The sequence below is a fragment of the Salvelinus alpinus genome, chromosome 4, assembly GCF_045679555.1.
Source record: "Salvelinus alpinus chromosome 4, SLU_Salpinus.1, whole genome shotgun sequence".
In the NCBI taxonomy this organism is placed as follows: domain Eukaryota; kingdom Metazoa; phylum Chordata; class Actinopteri; order Salmoniformes; family Salmonidae; genus Salvelinus; species Salvelinus alpinus.
In genome coordinates, this window is record NC_092089.1 from 20043196 (window position 1) to 20070784 (window position 27589).

At 41.8% G+C, this 27589-nt stretch overlaps 1 protein-coding gene across 4 annotated transcripts in view; it reads right to left on the bottom strand.

The window, feature by feature from the left end:
• LOC139572984 (tubulin polymerization-promoting protein) overlaps positions 1 to 27589 on the bottom strand; it is a 41145-nt gene that overhangs the window by 10180 nt on the left and 3376 nt on the right. The window contains exons 1-3 of one of the 4 annotated variants that reach the window (XM_071395919.1): positions 23125 to 23226; positions 21832 to 21927; positions 20257 to 20601 (exon numbers count right to left, since the gene is read on the bottom strand). In XM_071395919.1, coding sequence (XP_071252020.1) covers positions 20257 to 20601; positions 21832 to 21927; positions 23125 to 23138 — 455 coding nt within the window. In that variant the 5' untranslated portion in view covers positions 23139 to 23226. Of the gene's footprint in view, positions 1 to 20256; positions 20602 to 21831; positions 21928 to 22617; positions 22647 to 23082; positions 23227 to 27589 lie in introns of those variants that run through there. The other 3 variants (XM_071395922.1, XM_071395920.1, XM_071395921.1) reach the window with 3 other exon arrangements.

The window sequence follows — 27589 nt, forward strand, 5'->3', positions numbered from 1 at the left end:
CAGTGTGTGCAAATGAGGTAAGATAAGGGAGGTAAGGCAATAAATAGGCCGTAGTGGCGAAATAATTACAATATAGCAATTAAACACTGGAGTGATAGATGTGCAGAAGATGAATGTGCAAGTAGAGATACTGGGGTGCAAAGGAGCAAAATAAATAAATAATAGTATGGGGATGAGGTAGTTGGATGGGCTATTTACAGATGGGCTATGTACAGGAGCAGTGATCTGTGAGCTGCTCTGACAAATAAGGACAGGGGGGGACCTGATCCTAGATCAGATCTATGGTGGGGGCTGGTTGGGACAAATAATTCAATTGACAATTGAGTGGCTAGCCGATTGGTAAGCCTTTCGGTTCTAGACTGTGCGGATATAGTTGTGTTAAATTTTTTACTTTCTTATGTTTTTACTGGAAAAAAAAAAACGTGAAAATAAAATATCTATCCAGCTGCCTGGCTCACCACAGTAGGGTTGGGGTAGGCAGTAGACACCATAGTGCTGAACTACAGCAGGTCCAGCCTGGTCTCATAGACTGGACGTAACATAGTAAAGGTAAATCCGTGACACTCAAATTAGTATGATATGTTGTTTGGTATGGTTACATAAGACAGATGATTACTTAAGGCAAAAATGAAAGTAGGGTGGTTTGGTTGGGGTAGATGGGTGGGTGTATACCGCAAACATCTAGTAACCCAAAGGTTGTGAGTTCGAATCTCATCACGAACAACTAGCATTTTAGCAACTTTTCAACTACTTACTACTTTTTTTGCTACTTTGCAACTACTTAGCATGCTAGTTAATCCTTCCCCTAACCTTAACCCTTTAACTTAACTTTAACCCGAACCCCTAGCCTAGCTAATGTTAGCCAGCTAGCTACCTACCTATCCTACGTTATGCAAATTCGGTAACATATTGTACATTTTGCACATTCGTAACATATAATACGAATTGTAATTCGTAACATACACTACATGGCCAAAAGTATGTGGACACCCCTTCAAATTAGTGGATTCGGATATTTCAGCCACACCCATTGCAGACAAGTGTATAAAATCAAGCACACAGCCATGCAATCTCCATATACAAACATTGGCAGTAGAATGGCCCATACTGAAGAGCTCAGTGACATTCAACGCGGCGCCGTCATAGGATGCCACCTTTCCAACAAATCAGTTCGTCAAATTTCTGCCCTGCTAGAGCTGCAACGGTCAACTGTAAGTGCTGTTATTGTGAAGTGGAAACGTCTAGGAGCAGCAACGGCTCAGCTGCGAAGTGGTAGGCCACACAAGCTCGAAGAACGGGACCGCTGAGTGCTGAAGTGCGTAGAGCGTAAAAATCATTGGTTGCAAGTAGGGTTGCAAAGGGTCAGAAACTTTCCGGAAATTTTTCATGGGAAGTCAAGCCCAGGATTTAGGGGAATTTTGCTTAAATTCATCAAAAAAGTTAGCTTATAACAGTGAATTTTTTTTTGGTGGGATACACATAAGGCAATTCTAGGTCTTGTGGCATATTTTGGTTAAACTATCCGCAACTAAATGGTATTGCAATCCTCTGCATGCACAGTGCATTCTTCTGCATGCACAGTGCATTCTTCCATCACATGTACAGCTGATTCTCAAGATCTTGCACACTAATGAGATGCTATTGAGCCCACACTACTACACTGTCTGAGCCAAGGACTACATGCTTTCTGGTAAGTTTTGATTACAATACTGAATATATTTTATATGACATACATTATGTTTTTGTTAACTAGTAAATAGTAACCTACAGCAAAGTGTGTTTAAAGAATTTCTAACTTTTTAACAATTTCTGCTAGTTAGTTTTTGCTACCATGTGGGGTTTTAGCTTGCTTGAGCCTGCTAACTGAGGAGTGTTAATTCACCTGTTTCCATAAACATGTACAGTGGGGAGAACAAGTATTTGATACACTGCCGATTTTGCAGGTTTTCCTACTTACAAAGCATGTAGAGGTCTGTAATTTTTATCATAGGTACACTTCAACTGTGAGAGACGGAATCTAAAACAAAAATCCAGAAAATCACATTGTATGATTTTTAAGTAATTCATTTGCATTTTATTGCATGACATAAGTATTTGATCACCTACCAACCAGTAAGAATTCCGGCTCTCACAGACCTGTTAGTTTTTCTTTAAGAAGCCCTCCTGTTCTCCACTCATTACCTGTATTAACTGCACCTGTTTGAACTCGTTACCTGTATAAAAGACACCTGTCCACACACTCAATCAAACAGACTCCAACCTCTCCACAATGGCCAAGACCAGAGAGCTGTGTAAGGACATCAGGGATAAAATTGTAGACCTGCACAAGGCTGGGATGGGCTACAGGACAATAGGCAAGCAGCTTGGTGAGAAGGCAACAACTGTTGGCGCAATTATTAGAAAATAGAAGAAAATAGAAGAAGTTCAAGATGATGGTCAATCACCCTCGGTCTGGGGCTCCATGCAAGATCTCACCTCGTGGGGCATCAATGATCATGAGGAAGGTGAGGGATCAGCCCAGAACTACACGGCAGGACCTGGTCAATGACCTGAAGAGAGCTGGGACCACAGTCTCAAAGAAAACCATTAGTAACACACTACGCCGTCATGGATTAAAATCCTGCAGCGCACACAAGGTCCCCCTGCTCAAGCAGGCGCATGTCCAGGCCCGTCTGAAGTTTGCCAATGACCATCTGGATGATCCAGAGGAGGAATGGGAGAAGGTCATGTGGTCTGATGAGACAAAAATAGAGCTTTTTGGTCTAAACTCCACTCGCCGTGTATGGAGGAAGAAGAAGGATGAGTACAACCCCAAGAACACCATCCCAACCGTGAAGCATGGAGGTGGAAACATCATTCTTTGGGGATGCTTTTCTGCAAAGGGGACAGGACGACTGCACCGTATTGAGGGGAGGATGGATGGGGCCATGTATTGCGAGATCTTAGCCAACAACCTCCTTCCCTCAGTAAGAGCATTGATGATGGGTCGTGGCTGGGTCTTCCAGCATGACAACGACCCGAAACACACAGCCAGGGCAACTAAGGAGTGGCTCCGTAAGAAGTATCTCAAGGTCCTGGAGTGGCCTAGCCAGTCTCCAGACCTGAACCCAATAGAAAATCTTTGGAGGGAGCTGAAAGTCCGTATTGCCCAGCGACAGCCCCGAAACCTGAAGGATCTGGAGAAGGTCTGTATGGAGGAGTGGGCCAAAATCCCTGCTGCAGTGTGTGCAAACCTGGTCAAGAACTACAGGAAACGTATGATCTCTGTAATTGCAAACAAAGGATTCTGTACCAAATATTAAGTTCTGCTTTTCTGATGTATCAAATACTTATGTCATGCAATAAAATGCGAATTAATTACTTAAAAATCATACAATGTGATTTTCTGGATTTTTGTTTTAGATTCCGTCTCTCACAGTTGAAGTGTACCTATGATAAAAATTACAGACCTCTACATGCTTTGTAAGTAGGAAAATCGGCAAAATCGGCAGTGTATCAAATACTTGTTCTCCCCACTGTATCTTACAAAGGAGTTGTTTAATCTAACTGCTTAACTATTTATCTGTACATGGAATTGTATTTTAGTAGTTTTTTTTACAGGGAAATGCCACATCTGATGTGTGGAGACATTTCACTGCAATGTAGAAGGAAAAGCTGTGTACATTTGCAAATACTGTGCCAAATCATATGTGAAGAATGCAACAAAGATGCAGAATCATCTGGCCAAGTGCATAAAGTTACCTCAGCGCTCACAACAAGCAACATCTGACAAAAGTCCCTCTACTTCTATTTGAGCAGAAAATGATGAATCAGACACCTTATCGATAGCAACAGCTCATGGTCCTTCTGGAATTAGAAGTTTTGTTGACTCAATGGAGGAACGTAGTCAGAGAAATGCTGATGAATGTCTTGCTCGAGCTGTGTACGCAACTGGTTCACCTCTGATGCTCACAGGCAATGTGTATTGGAAGAGATTTCTGAATGTTCTTCTCCCCTCCACCCCTCCAACCAGACATGCTTTATCTACTAATTTGCTGGATGCAGAGTTCAACAGAGTTCAATTGATGGTCAAGCAAATCATAGAGAAAGCAGACTATTGCAATCATCTCTGATGGGTGGTCAAATGTTTGTGGGCAAGGAATAATTAACTACATCATATCTACCCCTCAACCAATATTCTACAAGAGCACAGACACAAGGGACGATAGACACACCGGTCTCTACATTTCAGATGAGCTAAAGGCAGTCATCAATGACCTTGGACCACAGAAGGTATTTGCACTGGTGACAGACAATACTGCAAAATATGAATGCTGCTTGGTCTAAAGTGGAGAAGTCCTACCCTCACATCACACCCATTGGCTGTGCTGCTCCTCAAGGACATCATGGCACTGAAAACAATGGATACACTCTACAAGAGAGCCAAGGAAATGGTTAGGTATGTGAAGGGTCATCAAGTTATAGCAGCAATATACCTCACCAAGCAAAGTGAGAAGAATAAGAGCACCACATTGAAGCTGCCCAGCAACACCCGTTGGGGTGGTGTTGTCATCATGTTTGACACTCTCCTGGAGGGGAAGGAGTCTCTCCAAGAAATGGCCATATCACAGTCTGCCGATATGGACTGCCCCATCAAGAGGATCCTCCTGGATGATGTATTTTGGGAGAGAGTGGTAAGCAGCCTGAAACTCCTGAAACCTATAGCAGTAGCCATTGCACTGACTGAGGGAGACAATGCCACCCTGTCTGATGTTCAGAGAAGAGAAGAAATCCGTACTGCCCTGCCCACTTCACTGTTGCTCCGAGCAGAATAAACTGCAGTTCTGAAATACATCAAAAAGTGTGAAGATTTTTGCCTGAAGCCCAAACACACCGCAGCGTACATGTTGGACCCCAAGTATGCTGGCAAGAGCATCCTGTCTGGTGCAGAGATCAACCAGGTCTATGGTGTCATCACTACCGTGTCTTGCCACCTTGGCCTGGATGAAAGCAAGGTTCTTGGTAGTCTGGCGAAGTACACTTCCAAGCAAGGGCTTTGGGATGGAGACGCAATATGGCAGTCGTGCCAACATATCTCATCAGCCACCTGGTGGAAGGGACTTTGTGGATCTGAGGCTCTTTCCCCTGATGCCTCCATCATCCTCCAAATCCTGATAATCCTACTAACATCAGCCGCCTCAGAGCGCAACTTGTCCTTGTTTGGGAACACACACCAAAGCACGCAACGCAACAGGCTGACCAATACAAGGGTTGAAAAATTGGTGGCCATCCGGGCAAATATGAGGCTTTTTGAGCCTGACAACGAGCCATCCTCAACAAGGTTGGAAAGTGACATGAAGTGACATGAGGCTGATGTTCAAGAGGTGGGCATTGAGGAGGTCCAGGGAGAAGACATGGAAGCCTGAGAGTAAGACAACCAAAGCTTTAGTTTCTAGACTATCATTTTACAGATTTTTTGGGGGGGAGATGTGATGGATCATTGGGGATCATTCAATATTCCCTTTCTTTTGTTGTTCATCACATGTGAAGAGTCAACTAATTTAATTAAAGTTAAATTCGTAACTAAATTATATATATTTTTTCTATTGGAAGGATTTAATCATTTGCAATTATGTCTACTTATGATACAGTAAAAGGTTTATGTTTCTGTCTCCATATGATATGGTAAATATATCCAATGCAAAAAAACGAGAACGCTACCTGCCCTAATGCATTGTGCCAACTGTAAAGTTTAGTGGACGAGGAATAAGGGTTCAGGCTAGGCCCCTTAGTTCCAGTGAGGTGAAATCTTAATGTTACAGCATACAATGACATTCTAGATGATTCTGTGCTTCCAACTTAGTGGCAACAGTTTGGGGAAGGCCCTTTCCCGTTTCAGCATGTTAATGCCACCTAGCACAAAGCGGTTTGTTGAGATCGGTGTGGAAGAACTTGATTGGCCTACACAGAGCCCTGACCTCAACTCCATCCAACACCTTTGTGATGAATTGGAACGCCGACTGCGAGCCAGGCCTAATCGCCCAACATCCGTGCCCAACCTCACTAATGCTTTTGTGGCTGAATGGAAGCAAGTCCCTGCAGCAATGTTCCAACATCTAGTGGAAAGCCTTCCCAGAAGAGTGGAGGCTGTTATAGCAGCAAAGGGGGAATAATTCGACAAGCAGGTGTCAACATTATTTTGGTCATGTAGTGTAGTGTATCATATGAAATGGGTGATGGACATCCACAAATAATAAATACCATACGAAATTAAACATCATATTAAATGGAGTGTCTCGGCTTTACGTACAGAATAATACGAAATGCTCTGAGTCCAGGTTGTCTAGTCAGTGAGAGGGAAGATCATCACTGGCATGAAATGGCATGACAACAGAGCCTCATTACATAGGCTATAGCATGGCAGAGAAACCCAGTGGTACAGTAGACAACTTCCACCCTGAATAAATGTGGATTTAACTGAGCCATATAGTCATCAGACAGTGGCCATAAAGCCGTTGAATTCTTCATGTCCTAGCTAGCGCTGTGTGAGCTCTGACTCTCTGAGGCTCCATCTGCATCATGTCTGGCATGGTGGCACGCACGCCTCCCCAGCTCAGCTCTGCTCATGCCTCAGAAACAGCTCAGAACACATTCCCTCCCCCACAAAACTCTGCTCTCTTTCTCTCTAACATATGCATTTTCCACTGTAGGGCTACATCACTGCTCTATTGAACACACAACTGACAACAGCAGCCTTTTCTTCAGTATTAAAGCTAATTTCCTGCAATTGTACACATTATGCCATGCAGATGTTGCAGTTGTAAAGTACATTTCGGCCATGGAGCTAGGTTCCTGCATTTAGAAACATTTTGCAAATGGCTAATGCTGTGTTTTTTTTGTTGCTGAAACATAATAACAAAATGAATACTGCTAAATTCATTGTTTTGGGAATTTTCAGTTGTCAGTGTGGTAGTGACTGGCCTGCTCTCTTCCCTCGCTCCAGCTACAGTACCGGTCTGTTCTGACGCTGTCTAGCAGACTCATCTTTATTCTCAGGGCTCAGTCAGGATGAAACAAATCACTTCATTAAAGCTTCATACTTGAGCAAACAGCACCCCCCCCAAAATATGACTACACGTAAAACAGACTGCCCTGTCCTGTCATTTAGCTTCATGCTTTGTAGATACACCTTCCTTCACCTGCATTTAGAGCACAATACTCATGATCAACACGACAGATGCCTTTCAAAGCATACAGAACATATATCTTACCCATTCAATACCCAACACAGAACATAGGAACACAGAATCCCACAACAAGCACGGTTCAGTCAGTGTGTGTTGTTATGGAGGTCATTCTACTAGAAATGACCTGGACCCTGTGGCAGTAGAGGATGACAACGACCTCAGGCATCTGGGGAAACAGCAGAGTGAACAATCCTGCCCCCGGACTGTTACCGAGGGCAACAACCGACCACAACATGACTGTTACCGAGGGCAACAACCCCCCACAACATGACTGTACCCAAGGGCAACAACCCCCCACAACATGACTGTTACTGAGGGGCAACAACCCCACAACAACATGACTGTACCCGAGGGCAACAACCCCCCACAACATGACTGTTACTGAGGGCAACAACCGCCCACAACATGACTGTACCCGAGGGCAACAACCCCCCACAACATGACTGTTACTGAGGGGCAACAACCCCACAACAACATGACTGTACCCGAGGGCAACAACCCCCCACAACATGACTGTTACCGAGGGCAACAACCCCCCACAACATGACTGTTACTGAGGGCAACAACCCCCCCACAACATGACTGTTACTGAGGGCAACAACCCCCCCACAACATGACTGTTACTGAGGGCAACAACCCCACAACAACATGACTGTTACCGAGGGCAACAACCGCCCACAACATGACTGTTACTGAGGGCAACAACCCCCCACAACATGACTGTTACTGAGGGGCAACAACCCCACAACAACATGACTGTACCCGAGGGCAACAACCCCCCACAACATGACTGTTACCGAGGGCAACAACCCCACAACAACATGACTGTACCCGAGGGCAACAACCCCACAACAACATGACTGTACCCGAGGGCAACAACCTCCCACAACATGACTGTTACCGAGGGCAACAACCCCCCACAACATGACTGTTACCGAGGGCAACAACCCCACAACAACATGACTGTTACTGAGGGCAACAACCCCACAACAACATGACTGTACCCGAGGGCAACAACCCCACAACAACATGACTGTTACTGAGGGCAACAACCCCCCACAACATGACTGTTACCGAGGGCAACAACCCCACAACAACATGACTGTTACTGAGGGCAACAACCCCCCACAACATGACTGTTACCGAGGGCAACAACCCCACAACAACATGACTGTTACTGAGGGCAACAACCCCACAACAACATGACTGTACCCGAGGGCAACAACCCCCCACAACATGACTGTACCCGAGGGCAACAACCCCACAACAACATGACTGTTACTGAGGGGCAACAACCCCACAACAACATGACTGTACCCGAGGGCAACAACTCCCCCACAACATGACTGTTACCAAGGGGCAACAACCCCCCACAACATGACTGTTACCGAGGGCAACAACCCCCCACAACATGACTGTTACCGAGGGCAACAACCCCCCACAACATGACTGTTACCGAGGGCAACAACCCCCCACAACATGACTGTTTCTGAGGGGCAACAACCCCCCACAACATGACTGTTACCGAGGGCAACAACCCCCCACAACATGACTGTTACTGAGGGCAACAACCCTCCACAACATGACTGTTACCGAGGGCAACAACCCCCCACAACATGACTGTTACTGAGGGCAACAACCCCCCACAACATGACTGTTACTGAGGGCAACAACCCCCCACAACATGACTGTTACCGAGGGCAACAACCCCCCACAACATGACTGTTACCGAGGGCAACAACCCCCCACAACATGACTGTTACTTATTATTCAACTGTTGGGAGTTTATATCGAGTGAGACTTTCTTTCCTGTTATACAGTATATTCTTAGAAAACAGTATTTTATATAGTATTCCATCACTTGGAATGTGTCTATGTCCCATGAATATAATATAGAAAGGTAATATAGTATCCTGTAGATACAGAACCTACCTGTGAATGTTATATCTATATCTATATCTGTCCCAATGCTGCTAGTTTTATATCAATAGACACTGACATGTCATGTCTATATCTATCCCAATGCTGTTAGTTTATATCAATAGACACCGACATGTCATATCTATATCTGTCCCAATGCTGCTAGTTTATATCAATAGACACTGACATGTCATATCTATATCTAGATCTGTCCCAATGCTGCTAGTTTATATCAATAGACACCGACATGTCATATCTAGATCTGTCCCAATGCTGTTAGTTTATATCAATAGACACTGACATGTCATATCTATATCTAGACCTGTCCCAATGCTGTTAGTTTATATCAATAGACACTGACATGTCATGTCTATATCTAGACCTGTCCCAATGCTGTTAGTTTATATCAATAGACACTGACATGTCATATCTATATCTAGACCTGTCCCAATGCTGTTAGTTTATATCAATAGACACTGACATGTCATATCTATATCTAGACCTGTCCCAATGCTGTTAGTTTATATCAATAGACACTGACATGTCATATCTATATGTAGATCTGTCCCAATGCTGCTAGTTTTATATCAATAGACACTGACATGTCATATCTATATCTGTCCCAATGCTGCTAGTTTATATCAATAGACACTGACATGTCATATCTATATCTATATCTGTCCCAATGCTGCTAGTTTTATATCAATAGACACTGACATGTCATATCTATATGTAGATCTGTCCCAATGCTGCTAGTTTATATCAATAGACACTGACATGTCATATCTATATGTAGATCTGTCCCAATGCTGCTAGTTGTATATCAATAGACACTGACATGTCATATCTATATCTAGATCTGTCCCAATGCTGCTAGTTGTATATCAATAGACACTGACATGTCATATCTATATCTAGATCTGTCCCAATGCTGCTAGTTTATATCAATAGACACTGACATGTCATATCTATATCTAGATCTGTCCCAATGCTGCTAGTTTATATCAATAGACACTGACATGTCATATCTATATCTGTCCCAATGCTGCTAGTTTATATCAATAGATACGGACATGTCATATCTATATCTAGATCTGTCCCAATGCTGCTAGTTTATATCAATAGACACTGACATGTCATATTGTCAGGAAGCTGTAGTTAGGATGTGTGATTCAAACTCCAAGTCCATCAGCAAACTGAGCTTGATCTAGATACTGGCACCCTTGTTCCCAGTCCCAGGTCAAACCATCCATCCTACTATCTCTCTGTATCTGTCTGCTTTACCTAACTGTTATATAACAGGATCCTACTATCTCTCTGTATCTGTCTGCATTACCTAACTGTTATATAACAGGAGGATCCTACTATCTCTCTGTATCTGTCTGCATTACATAACTATTATATAACAGGAGGATCCTACTATCTCTCTGTATCTGTCTGCATTACATAACTATTATATAACAGGAGGATCCTACTATCTCTGTATCTGTCTGCATTACATAAATATTATATAACAGGATCCTACTATCTCTCTGTATCTGTCTGCATTACATAACTATTATATAACAGGAGGATCCTACTATCTCTCTGTATCTGTCTGCATTACATAACTATTATATAACAGGATCCTACTATCTCTCTGTATCTGTCTGCTTTACATAACTATTATATAACAGGAGGATCCTACTATCTCTCTGTATCTGTCTGCTTTACATAACTATTTTTTAACACGAGGATCCTACTATCTCTCTGTATCTGTCTGCTTTACATAACTATTATATAACAGGAGGATCCTACTATCTCTCTGTATCTGTCTGCTTTACATAACTATTATATAACAGGAGGATCCTACTATCTCTCTGTATCTGTCTGCATTACATAACTATTATATAACAGGATCCTACTATCTCTCTGTATCTGTCTGCATTACATAACTATTATATAACAGGATCCTACTATCTCTCTGTATCTGTCTGCATTATATAACTATTATATAACAGGAGGATCCTACTATCTCTCTGTATCTGTCTGCTTTACATAACTATTTTATAACAGGAGGATCCTACTATCTCTCTGTATCTGTCTGCTTTACATAACTATTATATAACAGGAGGATCCTACTATCTCTCTGTATCTGTCTGCTTTACATAACTATTATATAACAGGAGGATCCTACTATCTCTCTGTATCTGTCTGCATTACATAACTATTATATAACAGGAGGATCCTACTATATCTGTATCTGTCTGCATTACATAACTATTATATAACAGGATCCTACTATCTCTCTGTATCTGTCTGCATTACATAACTATTATATAACAGGAGGATCCTACTATCTCTCTGTATCTGTCTGCATTACATAACTATTATATAACAGGATCCTACTATCTCTCTGTATCTGTCTGCATTACATAACTATTATATAACAGGATCCTACTATCTCTCTGTATCTGTCTGCATTACATAACTATTATATAACAGGAGGATCCTACTATCTCTCTGTATCTGTCTGCTTTACATAACTATTTTATAACACGAGGATCCTACTATCTCTCTGTATCTGTCTGCTTTACATAACTATTATATAACAGGAGGATCCTACTATCTCTCTGTATCTGTCTGCTTTACATAACTATTATATAACAGGAGGATCCTACTATCTCTCTGTATCTGTCTGCATTACATAACTATTATATAACAGGATCCTACTATCTCTCTGTATCTGTCTGCATTACATAACTATTATATAACAGGATCCTACTATCTCTCTGTATCTGTCTGCATTATATAACTATTATATAACAGGAGGATCCTACTATCTCTCTGTATCTGTCTGCTTTACATAACTATTTTATAACAGGAGGATCCTACTATCTCTCTGTATCTGTCTGCTTTACATAACTATTATATAACAGGAGGATCCTACTATCTCTCTGTATCTGTCTGCTTTACATAACTATTATATAACAGGAGGATCCTACTATCTCTCTGTATCTGTCTGCATTACATAACTATTATATAACAGGAGGATCCTACTATATCTGTATCTGTCTGCATTACATAACTATTATATAACAGGATCCTACTATCTCTCTGTATCTGTCTGCATTACATAACTATTATATAACAGGAGGATCCTACTATCTCTCTGTATCTGTCTGCATTACATAACTATTATATAACAGGATCCTACTATCTCTCTGTATCTGTCTGCATTACATAACTATTATATAACAGGATCCTACTATCTCTCTGTATCTGTCTGCTTTACATAACTATTATATAACAGGAGGATCCTACTATCTCTCTGTATCTGTCTGCTTTACATAACTATTATATAACAGGAGGATCCTACTATCTCTCTGTATCTGTCTGCTTTACATAACTATTATATAACAGGAGGATCCTACTATCTCTCTGTATCTGTCTGCATTACATAACTATTATATAACAGGCTCCTACTATCTCTCTGTATCTGTCTGCATTACATAACTATTATATAACAGGATCCTACTATCTCTCTGTATCTGTCTGCATTATATAACTATTATATAACAGGAGGATCCTACTATCTCTCTGTATCTGTCTGCTTTACATAACTATTTTATAACAGGAGGATCCTACTATCTCTCTGTATCTGTCTGCTTTACATAACTATTATATAACAGGAGGATCCTACTATCTCTCTGTATCTGTCTGCTTTACATAACTATTATATAACAGGAGGATCCTACTATCTCTCTGTATCTGTCTGCATTACATAACTATTATATAACAGGAGGATCCTACTATATCTGTATCTGTCTGCATTACATAACTATTATATAACAGGATCCTACTATCTCTCTGTATCTGTCTGCATTACATAACTATTATATAACAGGAGGATCCTACTATCTCTCTGTATCTGTCTGCATTACATAACTATTATATAACAGGATCCTACTATCTCTCTGTATCTGTCTGCATTACATAACTATTATATAACAGGATCCTACTATCTCTCTGTATCTGTCTGCATTACATAACTATTATATAACAGGAGGATCCTACTATCTCTCTGTATCTGTCTGCTTTACATAACTATTATATAACAGGAGGATCCTACTATCTCTCTGTATCTGTCTGCTTTACATAACTATTATATAACAGGAGGATCCTACTATCTCTCTGTATTTGTCTGCATTACATAACTATTATATAACAGGATCCTACTATCTCTCTGTATCTGTCTGCATTACATAACTATTATATAACAGGATCCTACTATCTCTCTGTATCTGTCTGCATTATATAACTATTATATAACAGGAGGATCCTACTATCTCTCTGTATCTGTCTGCTTTACATAACTATTTTATAACAGGAGGATCCTACTATCTCTCTGTATCTGTCTGCTTTACATAACTATTATATAACAGGAGGATCCTACTATCTCTCTGTATCTGTCTGCATTATATAACTATTATATAACAGGAGGATCCTACTATCTCTCTGTATCTGTCTGCTTTACATAACTATTTTATAACAGGAGGATCCTACTATCTCTCTGTATCTGTCTGCTTTACATAACTATTATATAACAGGAGGATCCTACTATCTCTCTGTATCTGTCTGCTTTACATAACTATTATATAACAGGAGGATCCTACTATCTCTCTGTATTTGTCTGCATTACATAACTATTATATAACAGGAGGATCCTACCGTGTGTTTTGGGTCATTGTCATGCTGGAATACCCATCCACGACCCATTTTCAATACCCTGGCTGAGGGAAGGAGGTTTTCACCCAAGATTTGACGGTACATGGCCCCGTCCATCGTCCCTTTGATGCGGTGAAGTTGTCCTGTCCCTTTAGCAGAAAAACACTCCCAAAGCATAATGTTTCCACCTCCATGTTTGACGGTGGGGATGGTTTCTTGGGGTCATAGGCAGCATTCCTCCTCCTCCAAACACGGCAAGTTAGGTTGATGCCAAAGAACTCCATTTTGGTCTCATCTGACCACAACACGTTCACCCAGTTGTCCTCTGAATCATTCAGATGTTCATTGGCAAACTTCAGACGGGCATGTATATGTGCTTTCTTGAGCAGGGGGACCTTGCGGGCGCTGCAGGATTTCAGTCCTTCACGGCATAGTGTGTTACCAATTGTTTTCTTGATGACTATGGTCCCAGCTGCCTTGAGATCATTGACAAGATCCTCCTGTGTAGTTCTGGGCTGATTCCTCACCGTTCTCATGATCATTGCAACTTCACGAGGTGAGATCTTGCATGGAGCCCCAGGCTGAGGGAGATTGACAGGTCTTTTGTGTTTCTTCCATTTGCGAATAATCACAGAAACTGTTGTCACCTTCTCACCAAGCTGCTTGGCGATGGTCTTGTAGCCCATTCCAGCCTTGTGTAGGTCTACAATCTTGTCCCTGACATCCTTGGAGAGCTCTTTGGTCTTGGCCATGGTGGAGAGTTTGGAATCTGATTGATTGATTGCTTCTGTGGACAGGTATCTTTTATACAGGTAAGAAACTGAGATTAGGAGCACTCCCTTTAAGAGTGTGCTCCTAATCTCCGTTCGTTACCTGTATGAAAGACACCTGGGAGCCAGAAATCTTTTTGATTGAGAAGGGGTCAAATACTTATTTCCCTCATTAAAATGCAAATCAATTTATAACATTTTTGACATGCATTTTTCTGGATATTTTTGTTGTTATTCTGTCTCTCACTGTTCAAATAAACCTACCATTAAAATTATAGACTGATAATTTCTTTGTCAGTGGGCAAACGTACAAAATCAGCAGGGGATCAAATACTTTTTTCCCTCACTGTATCTCTCTGTATCTGTCTACTTTACATAACTATTATATAACAGGAGGATCCTACTATCTCTCTGCATCTGTCTGCTTTACATAACTATTATATAACAGGAGGATCCTACTATCTCTCTGTATCTGTCTGCATTACATAACTATTATATAACAGGAGGATCCTACTATCTCTCTGTATCTATCTGCTTTACATAACTATTATATAACAGGAGGATCCTACTATCTCTCTGTATCTGTCTGCTTTACATAACTATTATATAACAGGAGGATCCTACTATCTCTCTGTATCTGTCTGCATTATATAACTATTATATAACAGGAGGATCCTACTATCTCTCTGTATCTGTCTGCTTTACATAACTATTTTATAACAGGAGGATCCTACTATCTCTCTGTATCTGTCTGCTTTACATAACTATTATATAACAGGAGGATCTTACTATCTCTCTGTATCTATCTGCTTTACATAACTATTATATAACAGGAGGATCCTACTATCTCTCTGTATCTGTCTGCTTTACATAACTATTATATAACAGGAGGATCCTACTATCTCTCTGTATCTGTCTGCATTACATAACTATTATATAACAGGAGGATCCTACTATCTCTGTATCTGTCTGCTTTACATAACTATTATATAACAGGATCCTACTATCTCTCTGTATCTGTCTGCATTACATAACTATTATATAACAGGAGGATCCTACTATCTCTCTGTATCTGTCTGCATTACATAACTATTATATAACAGGATCCTACTATCTCTCTGTATCTGTCTGCATTACATAACTATTATATAACAGGATCCTACTATCTCTCTGTATCTGTCTGCATTATATAACTATTATATAACAGGAGGATCCTACTATCTCTCTGTATCTGTCTGCTTTACATAACTATTTTATAACAGGAGGATCCTACTATCTCTCTGTATCTGTCTGCTTTACATAACTATTATATAACAGGAGGATCCTACTATCTCTCTGTATCTGTCTGCTTTACATAACTATTATATAACAGGAGGATCCTACTATCTCTCTGTATCTGTCTGCTTTACATAACTATTATATAACAGGAGGACCCTACTATCTCTCTGTATTTGTCTGCATTACATAACTATTATATAACAGGAGGATCCTACTATCTCTCTGTATCTGTCTACTTTACATAACTATTATATAACAGGAGGATCCTACTATCTCTCTGCATCTGTCTGCTTTACATAACTATTATATAACAGGAGGATCCTCTGTATCTGTCTGCATTACATAACTATTATATAACAGGAGGATCCTACTATCTCTGTATCTGTCTGCATTACATAACTATTATATAACAGGAGGATCCTACTATCTCTCTGTATCTGTCTGCTTTACATAACTATTATATAACAGGAGGATCCTACTATCTCTCTGTATCTATCTGCTTTACATAACTATTATATAACAGGAGGATCCTACTATCTCTCTGTATCTGTCTGCTTTACATAACTATTATATAACAGGAGGATCCTACTATCTCTCTGTATCTGTCTGCTTTACATAACTATTATATAACAGGAGGATCCTACTATCTCTCTGTATCTCTCTGCTTTACATAACTATTATATAACAGGAGGATCCTACTATCTCTCTGCTTTACATAACTATTATATAACAGGAGGATCCTACTATCTCTCTGCTTTACATAACTATTATATAACAGGAGGATCCTACTATCTCTCTGCTTTACATAACTATTATATAACAGGAGGATCCTACTATCTCTCTGTATCTCTCTGCTTTACATAACTATTATATAACAGGAGGATCCTACTATCTCTCTGTATCTCTCTGCTTTACATAACTATTATATAACAGGAGGATCCTACTATCTCTCTGTATCTCTCTGCTTTACATAACTATTATATAACAGGAGGATCCTACTATCTCTCTGTATCTCTCTGCTTTACATAACTATTATATAACAGGAGGATCCTACTATCTCTCTGTATCTCTCTGCTTTACATAACTATTATATAACAGGAGGATCCTACTATCTCTCTGCTTTACATAACTATTATATAACAGGAGGATCCTACTATCTCTCTGCTTTACATAACTATTATATAACAGGAGGATCCTACTATCTCTCTGTATCTCTCTGCTTTACATAACTATTATATAACAGGAGGATCCTACTATCTCTCTGTATCTCTCTGCTTTACATAACTATTATATAACAGGAGGATCCTACTATCTCTCTGTATCTCTCTGCTTTACATAACTATTATATAACAGGAGGATCCTACTATCTCTCTGTATCTCTCTGCTTTACATAACTATTATATAACAGGAGGATCCTACTATCTCTCTGTATCTCTCTGCTTTACATAACTATTATATAACAGGAGGATCCTACTATCTCTCTGTATCTGTCTGCTTTACATAACTATTATATAACAGGAGGATCCTACTATCTCTCTGTATTTGTCTGCATTACATAACTATTATATAACAGGAGGATCCTACTATCTCTCTGTATCTGTCTACTTTACATAACTATTATATAACAGGAGGATCCTACTATCTCTCTGCATCTGTCTGCTTTACATAACTATTATATAACAGGAGGATCCTACTATCTCTCTGTATCTGTCTGCATTACATAACTATTATATAACAGGAGGATCCTACTATCTCTCTGTATCTATCTGCTTTACATAACTATTATATAACAGGAGGATCCTACTATCTCTCTGTATCTGTCTGCTTTACATAACTATTATATAACAGGAGGATCCTACTATCTCTCTGTATCTGTCTGCATTATATAACTATTATATAACAGGAGGATCCTACTATCTCTCTGTATCTGTCTGCTTTACATAACTATTTTATAACAGGAGGATCCTACTATCTCTCTGTATCTGTCTGCTTTACATAACTATTATATAACAGGAGGATCTTACTATCTCTCTGTATCTATCTGCTTTACATAACTATTATATAACAGGAGGATCCTACTATCTCTCTGTATCTGTCTGCTTTACATAACTATTATATAACAGGAGGATCCTACTATCTCTCTGTATCTGTCTGCATTACATAACTATTATATAACAGGAGGATCCTACTATCTCTGTATCTGTCTGCTTTACATAACTATTATATAACAGGATCCTACTATCTCTCTGTATCTGTCTGCATTACATAACTATTATATAACAGGAGGATCCTACTATCTCTCTGTATCTGTCTGCATTACATAACTATTATATAACAGGATCCTACTATCTCTCTGTATCTGTCTGCATTACATAACTATTATATAACAGGATCCTACTATCTCTCTGTATCTGTCTGCATTATATAACTATTATATAACAGGAGGATCCTACTATCTCTCTGTATCTGTCTGCTTTACATAACTATTTTATAACAGGAGGATCCTACTATCTCTCTGTATCTGTCTGCTTTACATAACTATTATATAACAGGAGGATCCTACTATCTCTCTGTATCTGTCTGCTTTACATAACTATTATATAACAGGAGGATCCTACTATCTCTCTGTATCTGTCTGCTTTACATAACTATTATATAACAGGAGGACCCTACTATCTCTCTGTATTTGTCTGCATTACATAACTATTATATAACAGGAGGATCCTACTATCTCTCTGTATCTGTCTACTTTACATAACTATTATATAACAGGAGGATCCTACTATCTCTCTGCATCTGTCTGCTTTACATAACTATTATATAACAGGAGGATCCTCTGTATCTGTCTGCATTACATAACTATTATATAACAGGAGGATCCTACTATCTCTGTATCTGTCTGCATTACATAACTATTATATAACAGGAGGATCCTACTATCTCTCTGTATCTGTCTGCTTTACATAACTATTATATAACAGGAGGATCCTACTATCTCTCTGTATCTATCTGCTTTACATAACTATTATATAACAGGAGGATCCTACTATCTCTCTGTATCTGTCTGCTTTACATAACTATTATATAACAGGAGGATCCTACTATCTCTCTGTATCTGTCTGCTTTACATAACTATTATATAACAGGAGGATCCTACTATCTCTCTGTATCTCTCTGCTTTACATAACTATTATATAACAGGAGGATCCTACTATCTCTCTGTATCTCTCTGCTTTACATAACTATTATATAACAGGAGGATCCTACTATCTCTCTGTATCTCTCTGCTTTACATAACTATTATATAACAGGAGGATCCTACTATCTCTCTGTATCTCTCTGCTTTACATAACTATTATATAACAGGAGGATCCTACTAGCTCTCTGCTTTACATAACTATTATATAACAGGAGGATCCTACTATCTCTCTGCTTTACATAACTATTATATAACAGGAGGATCCTACTATCTCTCTGTATCTCTCTGCTTTACATAACTATTATATAACAGGAGGATCCTACTATCTCTCTGTATCTCTCTGCTTTACATAACTATTATATAACAGGAGGATCCTACTATCTCTCTGTATCTCTCTGCTTTACATAACTATTATATAACAGGAGGATCCTAGTACTGGATCTCTACCAGCCATCCCTTTATACTGAGACAACAGTTGATTCAATGAAATGCATTTCACCATTACAATGAGGATGAAAGAAACAGAAAGGAAGATAACAACTCCACCTCCTCCTCCTCCTCCTCCTCCTCTCCCCTCTCATCTCCCTCTCTCCTGGCATCTCCCCCTCTCCTGGCATCTCCCCCTCTCCTGGCATCTCCCCCTCTCCTGGCATCTCCCCCTCTCCTGGCATCTCCCCCTCTCCTGGCATCTCCCCCTCTCCTGGCATCTCCCCCTCTCCTGGAATCTCCCCCTCTCCTGGAATCTCCCCCTCTCCTGGAATCTCCCCCTCTCCTGGAATCTCCCCCTCTCCTGGAATCTCCTTTACACACTCCTCTCCTCACTCTCCTCTCCTCACTCTCCTCTCCTCTCCTCTCTACACTCTCCTCTCCTCTCTACACTCTCCTCCCCTCTCTACACTCTCCTCCCCTCTCTACACTCTCCTCCCCTCTCTACACTCTCCTCCCCTCTCCCCTCTCCACACTCTCTACACTCTCCTCCCCCACCTCTCCTCTCATCTCCTCTCTCATCTCCCCTCATCTCCTCTCTCCCCCCTCTCTCCCCTCTCTCCCCTCTAATCCCTTCATAGTGCACTATTTCGGGAATGGGGTGCCATTTGCGCTGCAAGATTTCTACTACGCCATTTGGGACACAACCTACTAGAAAAGCTTTCCTTACTTGACTTTAGTGAAGACAATATCCACGTCCGTGAGGGTGACAGTTTTCCCGTCGATGACGCCGCAGTCCTTGCACAGCTTGGACCAGTTCTTGCCATGCATGTCCTTTCCTGTGGCACGCGTGTCGCCGTGGATGGCGAAGCGCCGGAACGACTCCTCCAGTGCGGTTATCTCCACGGGCGTCCGCGACCCTGCTCCACCCTCGCTGGTCCCGTTGGACTCGGAGGAAAGCCTTTTGGAGGCCCGGTCCTTGGACTGCTGTTCGCTGGGCGGCCGCAGGGGAGTGGAGGAGATTGGAGGGTTGGAGTGCTTGGCCGTCTGAACTGTAAAATCTGCCATGCCGTCTCTGAGGAAGAGGAAAGAGACCGACACTATTAGCTGAAGAGCCAGGATGTGTGGTTTTCCTGTTTATGTGAAACAGATTTACATTCTGTACATGAGTTAAGTATGTGGGACATAATACCAGCTCTGTGTCTCCTGTGTTAAACCACTGTGTTAGTACAGGTGGACTGGGACATAATACCAGCTCTGTGTCTCCTGTGTTAAACCACTGTGTTAGTACAGGTGGACTGGGACATAATACCAGCTCTGTGTCTCCTGTGTTAAACCACTGTGTTAGTACAGGTGGACTGGGACATAACAGGTCTGGAGCAGAAAAGGGGAATTCTCATCTCTATTGCATCATGCTGTGATCCTGACTGTAGGCGAAGGAGATGACTGTAGGCGAAGGAGATGACTGTAGGCGAAGGAGATGACTGTAGGCGAAGGAGATGACTGTAGGCGAAGGAGATGACTGTAGGCGAAGGAGATGACTGTAGGCGAAGGAGATGACTGTAGGCGAAGGAGATGACTGTAGGGGCAGCTCTAATCTTGTTCGTCAGACCCTACGGGTCATGCACTATGTAGAGAATAGGGTCCCATTTTGGACAAGGGCTTAGCCTGGGGACAATATTAGGACAGCTGTACAGACAGCCGTAGTGGTTTGACTTGGGTCCTCTGTGAAAACACACCGTCTCTAACCCAAGGCTTGTTTCATTGGCTCTGGTTCTCTCTCTCACCGCTAACTCAGTGTGCTAGCTGGAGGCTGGAGGCAGAGCTTTAGCTCAGCTAGTTGTCAGTGGTGTGAGCCCAGGCTGACTGTGAATGGGCAGATGTCGTAAGTGTTCTGGCACAGAGGTGATGATTATTAATAGATCTCTGGTATTCAAGAGCAGAGCCATGGTAGTGCCAGGAGAGCAGACGGACAGTCAGGCCGGCACACACACACACACACACACACACACACACACACACACACACACACACACACACACACACACACACACACACACACACACACACACACACACACACACACACACACACACACACACACACACACACACACACACACACACACACACACACACACACACACACACACACACACACACAGTATTTCTACTGTTTCAAACCGCTGTGTTTCACTGTGATTGTGAGGTCATAGAACAGTTTAGAGAGAGGCAGACTGATTGAAGAAATGTTGGCCATTGATGTCGATACAACAGCATATTCAGAGACATCCGTGACTACTTACCTTAGTTCAGCCAGCTTTGGGTCAGCTATGGCGCTGCAGTAGTTGGTTTCCCCTTCTACACTGCTTGGAGTAGGTGACTCTCTTAGTTTCTTTGTGCTGTGAAAAAGATTCAGTGAACATTGTAAGTGACTGATGTTCACATTCTTTCTCTCTCTCTCTCTGTGTGTGTGTGTGTGTGTGTGTGTGTGTGTGTGTGTGTGTGTGTGTGTGTGTGTGTGTGTGTGTGTGTGTGTGTGTGTGTGTGTGTGTGTGTGTGTGTGTGTGTGTGTGTGTGTGTGTGTGTGTGTGTGTGTGTGTGTGTGTGTGTGTGAACAAGAACGAAAGTGGAACAAGTGATAGCCCATTGTTCATCAAAGTCTGAAAGCAAAGTGCAAAGTACAGGACTGTGAGTGCTCCTACTTTCACATTGTGAGTCCTTCAGACTTATTAATCACCCTTCTTCTACTGTCCACATATTTATGACCCATCCAGTGATAACATCCGCGTCCCAAACGGCACCCTATTCCCTATATAGGGTACTACTTACCCATAAGGCTCTGGTCAAAAGTAGTGCACTATATAGGGAATAGGGTGCCATTTGGGATGAAAACATTTCATTGTGTACTTGGCACCAAATCCAAAGCTCTAAACTAGTAATAGCATGTCAATACGAATAACACCTTATAGTGTAACCTAAATACTTATAGTTTAGATGAAAAACAAATACATACCGTATAGTTCAGTAATCAGTATTGTATTTAAAACCCTAACAGACAACAAAGTCATGTCCTGCCACAGCTGTCTTACCTCCTGTTTCTCATTTCTTCAACCCAACTGATAAAACCTGACTACCTTCCTTTTTAAAAGCTGGCTAAAGCCGAGCCCCTCTCCTGTTAAGGGCTTGTTTTACAACACTCTTTCTCTGGCTTTGTCCCAAAAGTAATGCACTATGTAGAACAGGGTGCCGTTTGGGACGCAGCCTCTCTCTCCAGCTGCTTTCAGTCAGTCTGAGGAGCAGGAGCCCTCTTCAAACACATCATAGTCATCCCCATGTGTGTCTAACACACAGCAAGACAAGCAGCATTCAGATAAACACGGCATAAAACACTCCTGGATCACAGATCACATCTACATTAATAAAGACACACACAGGTATTTTATTCCATGTTACAAGTCTCATTTAAATACCTTGTGTAGATTTTAAAAGAGTAACCAATGACAGGTATCAGATTTTCAACAAAGCTTTGTTTCAAGAAGATACTGACGACTTACTGATAATGTTGTACCACTGAAGTAAATAAGGACTGTGCTCACCAAGTCGTTCCCATGGTGAACTACAGTAACCACTCAGCAGCCTCGCAGAACCCGTGTTGCCATGGCAAAGTACACCACAGCAAAGAGCCCCCCCCCCCCGACACACGCAGCTTGTCAGTTCTGACTACTCCCAGAGAGCAGTTCTGTTATCTATCTAGAGGTCTGGAATACAGACAGACAACTTTTATATTCCATAAGATTTAAATCTATAACTCCTTCTCCAACTGATTTCAACTGTCACTCTAATTTTCAAAAATATAGAGGAGTGAAGACTGGATAGTTGCTGTCATTCAATGCACCCCCAGCCCCCTTCAGCACTACATGGGTGGTACGGCACCATGGGTGGCAGAAGAGGGGTTTTGTTTACAAGACACAGCTACAAATCAACCACATAAATGAACTGTAAGTACAGAAAACCCCAGATAGACCCTGAGTAAAGGCATTATGTTTCACAGGTCCATTCTTACAGGGAAAACAAGCCATTATTAATGTCTATCAATCATGTCATTGAGAACGAGGGACACTGGGGAGCCATTGTGACAGCACTGTGACAGCTCTGTCTGGCTCTGAGTCCCATGGCCGTCTCTTCACACATACACACATGGTGGGTGACGTCGCTGCTACCGTTGGTGTTCGGGGGGGTTGAGGTGGTGGCATGGGTCGTCCAGGACTCTGGCCAATACAGTATCCCAAATGCCACCCTATTCCCTATATAGTGCATGACTTAGTGTTGACTAGGGCCAATAGAGCTCTGGTCTAAAGTAGTGCACTATATATGAAATAGGGTGACTTTTGGGACTTGTTAAGTTAACTGTTATAGCTCTAACTTATAGCTCTAACTTGGTAAGTATTTAAACAGTTACCCGTGAAACCTAAACAGATCTAGTGACCGACCTTTCAACTACTGAACTCCCAACGTCAGGAATAAACACAGAACTGTATTATAGAGTACACAAAGAGTTTAACAGCTTCTCCCTTCCACAAATGAATAAAAACAGTGATACGACCAAGCATTTCTCTACACTCGCAATAACATCTGCTAAATATGTGTATATGACCAATCAAATGTGATTTGATATCACAACACTGCAGCTTCTAGTGGTACAGGACCTTGGATGACCTATGTGAAATTTTCACACAATCTTGTTTCAGCTTGTATCCTGCCAAACAAGACTTTCCCAGCAAATTCACTCCACTTTCTCTGGAACCTTCTACATGTACTGACAGACTTGACTTCCCTCTGTGCTCATACTCATGTTTGGGGAAGTCTGTTTATTTACTGTGACACCCTCATCCCTACGATAGAGTGCTCTGTGGCACCCTCATCCCTACGATAGAGTGCTCTGTGACACCCTCATCCCTACGATAGAGTGCTCTGTGACACCCTCATCCCTACAATAGAGTGCTCTGTGACACCCTCATCCCTACAATAGAGTGCTCTGTGACACCCTCATCCCTACGATAGAGTGCTCTGTGACACCCTCATCCCTACGATAGAGTGCTCCGTGACACCCTCATCCCTACGATAGAGTGCTCCGTGACACCCTCATCCCTACGATAGAGTGCTCTGTGACACCCTCATCCCTACAATAGAGTGCTCTGTGACACCCTCATCCCTACGATAGAGTGCTCTGTGACACCCTCATCCCTACGATAGAGTGCTCCGTGGTACCCTCATCCCTACGATAGAGTGCTCTGTGACACCCTCATCCCTACAATAGAGTGCTCCGTGACACACTTTGTGCCCTGACGACTACAGCAAAATCGATCTGGAACAAAGGAATCTTTTCACTCTTGTTTTATAGTCAGTGAAGTCTCAAGTGTTCAACTGCCACAGTCTTCTACACAGCCAGGCTCCTCAAAAACCCATCACGTTCAAGACTACGGACAATAGAGAGGCTAGTGAGAGAGGATTGCATCCCAACTGACACCCTATATAGTGCACTACTTATTGGGTTCTGGTCTAAAGTAGTGCACTATGTAGGGAATAGGGTGCCATTAGGGAAACACACAAAGAGTTAATTCAGTCTACAAAACCCTCATGTTAACAATTAAGATGGGATGGTGTGGAATATAAGCAGAGAAAGTATTTTGGTACTTTTACATGGGTAGTTTTTCCATGCATTGTGTCTATTGAAGATGCAATATGCAGAAACCACTCTGCCATTTCCTCGTTGCTAAAATTCTAATAGCTCAGCTAATTTCAGTGTATGTGACAAAACAAGCTAGTGTAGAGAATCATTGTACCATCTAAACCACTGTGAAATTTATTTTCAATAACCAAAAATATTGTATTTTCAGCTGTTTGAAACTGGTGTACCAAAACCTAAAGTAAAAGACGCAAAAACTAGAAGTTAAGAAGGGGAAGCTCACATAGAACAAATCTACCGCTTCTTAGACCTGCTTTCAACAAGCATGACAGATCTATAACCCACATTTCTATGTGAATTTGGTCAGGTCACCCAAAAAGGAACATATTGCAGCTTTAAGTCTCATTTAGTCCATGGCTGTGAATACAGAATATATTATTACCTTACATTTTAGTAAACATGTTATGATTGGATGATCATATGATTGATGATGATTGGATTACAGTGATGAATATATTACATCAATTACAACTGTCGGAAATGACAGTTGGTGTTGCTTGGATCTAATAGAGGATTTCATTACTGCATATGAAAGGTTAATTACCATGGCATTAACCAGGCACTGGGCATAGTAACCCCCAACAGTGTGGAGTCTAGTCCATACTGACACATTGGCCAGATAGTCTGTAGTACGGTCTTCTCTCTGTCTTAGGCCTGCCTGTTTGCTGTCCCACTACAAAGGAAAAAAGCCATTTGTTTAAGTCCAGATCTCAAGAGATAAATCTGTGACTGGATGACTGCCTGCTTACATATACTCTCCTTCTGGCCATGCATTGCTGCTTACAGATGACTGCTTTACTATAGAAATTGGCCCATTTTGAACTCTGGTATTAATAGCAACACAACATGGTCAGAACATTCTATCTGTTCTGAAGAGAGGGGGACTAGTCAGCACAAGACAATAAGCAGACAGCCAATCGTAAAAATGATGAGAATACCACACACTTAACAACTTGAGGTGTGTGTGTGTGTGAGCGAGTACATGTTTGCTTGTGAGCGGGCACTCGTGTGTTCGTTCATTCAAGCATTCGTATGAGTGCCTGTGTGTGTGTTTGTGTGTCACTCCCTGACTGGGCATGCCGTGGTGAACCCATCTGCTCTCCATCTAGATCAGTCCCAGCCAGCCAACTGCTCTTGAATGTGGCCTTGTCAGCCAATCAGAACAGAATGTGTGGTACAATGCCACCATGACCCCTAGTCTACCCAGTTCTATAGCACCATGACCCCTAGTCTACCCAGTTCTATACCACCATGACCCCTAGTCTACCCAGTTCTATAGCACCATGACCCCTAGTCTACCCAGTTCTATAGCACCATGACCCCTAGTCTACCCAGTTCTATAGCACCATGACCCCTAGTCTACCCAGTTCTATATCACCATGACTGACCCCTAGTCTACCCAGTTCTATACCACCATGACCCCTAGTCTACCCAGTCCTATACCACCATGACCCCTAGTCTACCCAGTCCTATACCACCATGACCCCTAGTCTACCCAGTTCTATATGGTCCCAGATCATTATGTGGTAGCCTGGTCCCAGATCATTATGTGGCAGCCTGGTCCCAGATCATTATGGGGTAGTCTGGTCCCAGATCATTATGTGGCAGCCTGGTCCCAGATCATTATGTGGCAGCCTGGTCCCAGATCATTATGTGGGTAGCCTGGTCCAAGATCATTATGTGGCACCCTGGTCCCAGATCATTATGTGGTAGCCTGGTCCCAGATCATTATGGGGTAGCCTGGTCCCAGATCATTATGTGGCAGCCTGGTCCCAGATCATTATGGGGTAGTCTGGTCCCAGATCATTATGTGGTAGTCTGGTCCCAGATCATTATGGGGCAGCCTGGTCCCAGATCATTATGTGGCAGCCTGGTCCCAGATCATTATATTATATGGGCCCAGGCTACATTGACCGAAGGCTAAAAACACACTATCCTGAGTCTGTCAGTCTTCACTAGAGCACCAGCACTCAGAGTCCCAGTCCGCCATTGTACCACTGACCACTGACCCGAGTCCACCAGTCAGACAACAACTCTTCCCTGTGTATACAGCTCTACCAAACCTCTCTACCACACCCAGGTAGTCAGTCTGCCATGGTGACACTCTTAGTCACCCAGTCTTGCCCAGGGCTCTACGCTGTTCTTTTTAACAAGGACCATGTGTGCAACCTAAATGTATGCTCACACAAATATGAGGCAATAAAGCTAGAATCCTTAATTTTTCTAAATAAAAATTCCAGGTCACACAGCAAAATATTTAGGCGCATAACCCCCCTCCCCTCCATCCATCCATCTATCCCAGAGTGCATTACACC